Consider the following 7,799-nt stretch of genomic DNA (forward strand, 5'->3'; position numbering starts at 1 on the left):
GGAAGTGTATCTCGGCGCTGTAGAGAACTCGAAAGGTGTGGCACAGAAGGCAGTCATCAGGAACGTGACTAAGGCGCTTGATGGCCAGGCCCATAAAAGGCTTATCATCGCCGACAATTTCTACACGTCGTGTGCTCTATTGCTGGAGTTATTGGACAAGGATCTCTACTACGTCGGTACTCACCGCAACGAGCGGCTTGGGTGGCCCAAGCCGTTTGCTTTTACGCAAAAGAAAAGACCGAAGACTATGCCCCGAGGCTTGTATCGAATTGCGCACGCGCGTGATCATCCTGGTCTCGTTGCACTGAGCTGGATGGACAGCAAGCCTGTCGCGCTCCTCGCGACGGGATGCTCTACAGTTCCAACGACTGTAATGCGTAGAGTGAAGGGGGAGACAGAGCGTGTTGCGGTACCATGCCCGCAGCTTGTGGTTGATTATCACCAAGGTATGGGCGGAGTAGATCGCCATGATCAACTCCGCCTTCAGCGCTATTCAATCCAGCTTACTGTGGCCTTCAAAAAGTACTATCGGCAACTCTTCATGGGTTTTGTGGACATGGCGATAGTCAACGGTTTTATTTTACATAAAATTATTCTCAAGCAAAAAGGGCTGCCAGTGCCAACACACGCGCAGTATATGCGCCGACTTCATACCGAGCTTTTGGCCACGAACGAAGCCACACTGCGTACAAACACCAACGCCAAGGACCTCGTTTCTGAGCCTATTCACACGCAACCGCACAGACTGCGAAACAATGAGGAAAAATACAAAGGCAAGAAGCGAAAAAAACCCAGAGATGGATCAGCCGCCAGCAACCCCCAGCGTAAAGGGCGGAAGCGTAAGGGCAAGCGCCGCCAGCACTTGTGCAAAGTTTGCTCAGCCTTGGCAACTCCCCAGACAAAGAGCTTTGAAACCAGTTACTACTGCGAGCAGTGCACATCAAACTTCGGAGGCTACGTACCTCTATGTAACAAGGTTCGCCACGAGGAAACCGGCAACACGCTCACATGCGGCCAAATATGGCATGATTTGTGGCGCAACGGCACTGTCATCCCTGCTCACCTCAAAAAGCGTATTCGCTTCCGCAAGCGAAAGAACTTCGAGATTTCGAGCGACAGCGACGACGGCGGCAGCGACGCGAATGAGGATTGCGTGAATATCCAGGATAGCGGTAACTAGGCGTAGATAATGCAGCCCGTACACTCACCAATTTTTCGGCCAGTTCTTGCCTAGTTCTTCTTCTACTCTTGCTAGTCTACACCTTTTCAACTTCAAAATGGCGACAGGTAAAATCAAAGTGACAAAACGTAAGTTCAAAGTGACATGACACTGACACTTAATATTTATGGGAGTATTTACGTTTGGAGTTCATTAGATGAAAGAGGCAAAAAGTGGCGGCAACTACTCCCGCCAATTTTGGTGGACGCTGGCTGGCTGTACGGCGTCGATGGAATCAGTGGACACTGTTGCTGCAGTTTGTGGCCGCACTGCCTTTCATTCATTTGGCAATTCTCACTGTGCTTCCTACCCACACAGCAATGCTGTACGACGACGCTACCGTTCGACGGGTTCTCCGTGCAGCTCACGAAGGCCAAGATTGGCGCGATGTCGCGCCATCGTCAAGCTATTCTACGCGTCCCACCGCACCTCACCATCAAGGCGCACCGTGAAAGCTACCTAAAGCTGGCTGCAGACCTCCTCGTACTCGAAGCTATCACCCCAGAACTTTGCTACAAGTGCTCGTTGCACACCATGAAGTTCCATGCGCGTGCGATCCAGATGAAAGATATGCCTGTAGGAGAATAAAGACAATATCAAGAATAAAGACAATATCAAGTTTGGCTTTGCTGGCTCCTATGTTCGATGTCACTTTGAACTTACGTTTTGTCACTTTGATTTTACCTGTCGCCATTTTGAAGTTGAAAAGGTGTAGAACAGGTCGAAAATTTGGTGAGCGTACGGGTGACGTAGTGGCACGCTTCGCCAGTCATTTAGGCGCAAACGCAGATTGCCCAGACCCATCAGATTCAGCGGGATACTCGAAGTAGAAGGATATGCGACGAAAGTCACGTCACATTTGCCCAATGAAATCATGACATTTTACCAGCCGGTGGGCACATTGTTGGTTTTCTACGACAGATTGCAGTCTATATGTACCTGGTCGCAGCGTTTTCGCTACATCCCATTGCGGACGGCTTGCAATGCATTAAGTTTGCAAAAGTGGCAGCTATAGTTTAATAAAGATAATCATTTACTCTGTATTATACAGAATATCGTGAAGCGGGCATTGGGTTAAGAGAGAGCATCCTGTCGAAGGCAACTGCGCTACGAAAACATACCTGCGCAGTGCGCAGTGCGCATGCAGTTGGGATTTTTTTTACATGTGCTGAAGCGCTAAGCTGCCAGACTATCTAATTGTAAGCGAAAAGTGAGTCTGCATTCGGGCAAAGGGAGTCTGCATTCGGGTCCATGCGTGCATCATATGGTGCGTTTACCCGGCCCTGCATGCACTGTACATCCTGGAGCGCCATCCTTCAGCTTTGCTCATGTTCACGATACGCCACATGCTTTGGAAATGATCAACTCCAGATGGAGTTACAGCCTGTAACTCCATCTGGAGTTGATCATTTCCAAAGCACGTGGTATTAATAACTTACAGCCTGTATCCGATAGATCTCCGAGCGACCACTTGGAAATTCCAGGTTGCGATCACTATTCATGTCTTTCATGTACAGTACCCTGTGTGCGCGTAGTGTATACCGGTACGTGAAGCATAGGCAGCTCACTTTTTGCCCTCCCGCGCGCAAGTGCATGATCTCGGTCCAAGCTCGAGATTTGGAGCTGAACTCCACACCGAGAACACCCGACGTCGGCGACACCGGTCTCTGTACCGCGTTAGCGTGATTGCCGGCAATTTGCCACTGGCAACTTGCCACGCAACTTGTGTGACGCAAGACAATTCCCGCCCAGCGGACCGCAGGCTGCGGTGTCGATGCCCCTCTGGGTCTCACTGACACTAACGCAATGCGTGATGCTTGGGACTCACATTGGGTGTCAATATGTTGGACTCCAACTTCGACAAGGTCTCAAGCATGGTGGCGCCAAAAACAAGACTAATAGCGCGTCGCAACCGAATCGTCACGATTCGTGACTCACGAGGGTCCCTCCCGTCGGGAGCCCTGAGGCCCTCAGCGAGGGATCCGGACTTTAAGTCATAGGGATGGTCCACAATATCATACTGCCTCGCCCGAAGCAGACATCATGTATTGCTCGTGGTGGCAGCTCACTTGATCCCTCTCCAGCAGGCACCACAATGCCTCATTGGTGTCGATGCGGGCGGAATTCGACGCCGTGCGAGACGCCGTGCGAGACGCCTGGACCGCTTCTCCAGCATAATCTGCTGGAGAAGCTGCTTCAGAAGCAAGTAGTGTCTTAGTAAGTTTGACAAATGGCAGTATCGATACAACCAAAACGTAATTGAGCTATTGCTTACATGTTTTTCATCTTGCTTTGAGAAACTTTCAGCTTGAGCTGGAAATGGTGTAGACTAGCTTGGCACAGCTAGCCCATCGTGCCGCTGTCGAAGAGAGACGACCACTGCTTCACAGATGCTTCCGGGTGCAGCCGTAATCGTGGCTTGGACCCAAGCCGCTTGGGTGGCTAGCGGGCAGCGAGCGGGTCCACCCACACCATCACGTCAGTCGATCTTGTCGCGGCGCGCTCCTCAGGCTGGGAGACGCACATCAACCGGATACCCGGAGCCGAGCGCTCTGTTCACTTTCACTTTCACGGAGCCACACTGACTCAATTTTGTCAGTACAGTAGTGCAGCTATTAGCCTGCTTGCCTTACTACGTCCCACGTCAGAGTTTGTCTCCCCAACCATGCCACCCTCGCACCTTTGGGAGCAGGACCCCGCGGACGGCACACCCGTGAAGGAGGTGGCGCCGTTCCTCAAGAGCTTGCGCATCATGCTAGACAACGAGAGCTCACGCATCTTACGTTGGACACCCGATGGTCACGCGTTCGAGATTCACGACATGACCGCCATGACCGACTACGTGCTACCCAAGTATTTTAAGCACCGCAAGTACGCTAGCTTTCAGCGGCAGCTAAATTACTTTCACTTCCGCAAGTGGACCAAGTCGCGTGCCGTCGTGTGCACATTTTCCAACCAGTTCTTCCAACGCGACCTACCAGCCTTGACGTGGCGCATCACACGCAAGCGCTCGCTGTCGCCGGCTAAGAGTACCGATAGCGCAGATACACCGCAAAAGCAGCGCGCACTGTCCACTCCAGATATGCAGTTCGATAAACAGATCGATCCCATGGTGACAGTGCAGACGACGCTGCCGAAGCAGCAGCTCCAGTTGTTCGACGAGGACGCATCGTTGGCCTGGATCGACGTACTATACCCGGAGCTGGACCTGGATCTGCTCGAGGACAATGACTCGACCGCCACGGACTGTTTCAACTCCCCTTCGAAGCTGCTCTCGCTCTAAGAATCCCCGCAGTTCGAACGCTTATTTAACCGCAGCGAGGGCAGACTCCATACACATTCGTTTAGACTACAGACTCACTCATCGACATGGATTTTAGTTCCTTGTCGCCACAGTACCCGGACGTCTCTAGCTGAGATTCCATATATCAACAATAAAGATGCTTCTTTCTTGACGTGTCATTTTTTAAATGCTCTGTCCAACATATTATGTACTACAGTAGTAACATAAGACAGTAGCGGTACTAACGCCATCATGAGGTGGCGGTCGTCTTCATATTAGATCTGACTGCGCGACACATCGTTCTCGTCCTCTAAATCCAGGCAGCGCCAGGATGGATAGGCCTCGCACGTTGTGGTGCAGCCGGTTGTGGGTGATGCATTCATGCTTACATTTCAGAACTGTGCTTCGAAATTAATCGTGCATTCGGGGCCACAAATCTGGGATATTTTAGAAGGCTCATTAATGCTAAACGGTTTTGGACAGAATCTGTCCTGATCTCGGCGATTACCATATTCTAGTGTGCTTGGTTTGAAAATGAACTATGTATTACAATACATGTTTAAATAATAAAAGTAGGAAAAAAAACGGGCAGTTATCCAAAATTCTGTGCTCCAGCCAAAACACCAAAATTAGTCATGGTATTACTAATTAGAGGGAACGGTGTACATGTTTGTTTGATACCGGTACATGGTACGGTACATTGTACATGTACCTCTAGCGGGCTGCCTCGTCTCGTTTGTTAGACAAGCCGCACATGAACCGCACATGAACTGTATCGCCGCAGAGTGGGAAGGTGGACTGTGCTGATTCACTGAATCATTCAGCACTGCTGAAGCTCAGGACAGCTACAGACATGCTCCTTCAAGATCGATCGAGCTGGTAGAACACGGCAAAAATCTGCCTCAAACCTGCCATCACGCACAGAATACATGTACTAAATACATTTAAATCTCTGAGCAGTACTGCTCAGCCTGATTACGAATTTGCAAAACGATGTTCATGTCTTACATGTACAAGCAAGGATGGCACTCAGTCGAGGGGCCCAGAGTGAGTCAGCTGTCTATAAATACAGTACATTTGCCTGAGTCGTGCGGTGCCACACTTCCACCTGATACTTTTAGCACTTCAAAACTCTGGTGTATTCCGGTGGGATGCACACCGACAGGGATCTAGGCTGGGATGGCATCCGAACGCCGAGCAAGCGAACGCACTGTTCGCTGCGGACAGTGCTTGACGCACGTATACATGTATCAGAAAACGAAGGGAGGGAACACCGACCGCAGGATTGTCGTCAGGATAGCTCAAGGTATTTTTGCGGTCGGAATCAACGCCCGTGCAATGCACGGTGCATGGAGTGCTAATGGACGAATAGTATTTACAGAGTAAATTTTACACTGCTACTGTATTGGCATTCTACCAATGGTACAATACAGTACTGTATTGTAGTAAAATTTACTACGTTATAACACTAATTTATGCATTCCGGAGTACGAATAGTAGTAGTAATAGTAGAAGAAGTAATAGTAACACTAGTACGTATTGCGTACTAGTGTTAATGCGTACTATTAATAGTGTTAGTACTACATATGCATGGATCAAAGAAGCACTTTGTTCAGACCCAGCCACAAACCCGAAGGCGTTGTGCAAGCTTTTAGCATCACATACAGCTACATTACCCTACACATATCCTTGTTCGTTTCACAATAAAATAACCTTGCAGATGCTCTCAAAACTGTCGTTGTTTTGGCCACTCACTTGGCAAAAACACTTGCCGCAGCTGCGTCACAACTCGGTGTAGTCGAACGCATGATCGAGGAACGACGGAGCGCGGCGTTGTCCACCTGCGGCTCCAGTGATGAGTACAGCGTGTCGACCCAATCGAGTGAATAGTTTGCGTCTAGCGATGACCCCAACGAGTCATGGAAGGTGATGTCCGATACCGTACCGAACACGTTGCACATTTCCAGCAGGATTGTCGTCAGGATAGCTCAAGGTATTTTTGCGGTCGGAATCAACGCCCGTGCAATGCACGGTGCATGGAGTGCTAATGGACGAATAGTATTTACAGAGTAAATTTTACACTGCTACTGTATTGGCATTCTACCAATGGTACAATACAGTACTGTATTGTAGTAAAATTTACTACGTTATAACACTAATTTATGCATTCCGGAGTACGAATAGTAGTAGTAATAGTAGAAGAAGTAATAGTAACACTAGTACGTATTGCGTACTAGTGTTAATGCGTACTATTAATAGTGTTAGTACTACATATGCATGGATCAAAGAAGCACTTTGTTCAGACCCAGCCACAAACCCGAAGGCGTTGTGCAAGCTTTTAGCATCACATACAGCTACATTACCCTACACATATCCTTGTTCGTTTCACAATAAAATAACCTTGCAGATGCTCTCAAAACTGTCGTTGTTTTGGCCACTCACTTGGCAAAAACACTTGCCGCAGCTGCGTCACAACTCGGTGTAGTCGAACGCATGATCGAGGAACGACGGAGCGCGGCGTTGTCCACCTGCGGCTCCAGTGATGAGTACAGCGTGTCGACCCAATCGAGTGAATAGTTTGCGTCTAGCGATGACCCCAACGAGTCATGGAAGGTGATGTCCGATACCGTACCGAACACGTTGCACATTTCCAGCGTGTTTGCGTCAGTAGGGGATGGGAGCGAGGTCTGATTGCCACTTTCGCTCCGCAGTAGCTTGATGACGATGGCCTTGGGCGAACGAGATAGCTTCTTGGCCTTGAGAGACTTTACACTGCCGCTCCTGGGGCCTTTATCATCCGAGTGGAGCGACTTCTTACGTGTGATACGCCAAGCGAGCGCTGGTTGGCCACGCTGGAAAAATGGATTCGAGAAGGTGCAGACGACGGCCTTGGACTTGGTCCATTTGCGGAAATTAAAGTAGTTGAGCTGGCGCTGGAAGCTCGTGTACTTGCTGTGCTTGAAGTATCTGGGTAGTACGAGGTGCATCATGGTGTTCATGTCGTGGATCTCGAATGCCTTACCATCGGGCGTCCAGCGTATAATGGCAGTGTTTTCAGAGTCCAGGATCTGCCGCAGACTCTTTAGGAATGGGGCCACCTCCTTGGGCTTGGCAGTGGCCACAACGTGGTCATGGACTCCACTCATGGTTAAGGCGGTGGTATAATAGGCTGAATTCAAGGGTGCTTTCTGAGGCACTCGGGTCGTGATTTGCTTAACGGCGGATCGCACCTCCCGTGATCGAAGTGTGGCTTCCTTAGCAAATTGCACAGTGAGCTGCTGGGTTGTTCAGTCAGCA

At 49.8% G+C, this 7,799-nt stretch overlaps 2 protein-coding genes across 2 annotated transcripts; one reads left to right on the forward strand and one right to left on the reverse strand.

Annotated features, from left to right (window-relative positions):
• Window positions 1–3,884: 3,884 nt before the first annotated feature.
• On the forward strand, window positions 3,885–4,502 carry PITG_20646 (HSF-type DNA-binding protein, putative; the record flags this gene model as incomplete). Its single annotated transcript, XM_002895432.1, has 2 exons — window positions 3,885–4,331; window positions 4,383–4,502. 2 exons carry the CDS (start codon window positions 3,885–3,887, stop codon window positions 4,500–4,502), a joined length of 567 nt encoding a protein of 188 aa, XP_002895478.1.
• A 2,469-nt stretch (window positions 4,503–6,971) lies between these two features.
• On the reverse strand, window positions 6,972–7,648 carry PITG_20647 (HSF-type DNA-binding protein, putative; the record flags this gene model as incomplete). Its single annotated transcript, XM_002895433.1, has 2 exons — window positions 6,972–6,977; window positions 7,031–7,648. The coding sequence occupies 2 exons, from the start codon at window positions 7,646–7,648 to the stop codon at window positions 6,972–6,974; spliced, it is 624 nt and encodes a 207-aa protein (XP_002895479.1).
• Between the last annotated feature and the right edge of the window lie 151 nt (window positions 7,649–7,799).

This window comes from Phytophthora infestans, genomic scaffold (assembly GCF_000142945.1).
Source record: "Phytophthora infestans T30-4 supercont1.178 genomic scaffold, whole genome shotgun sequence".
Classification (NCBI taxonomy): Eukaryota; Oomycota; class Peronosporomycetes; order Peronosporales; family Peronosporaceae; genus Phytophthora; species Phytophthora infestans.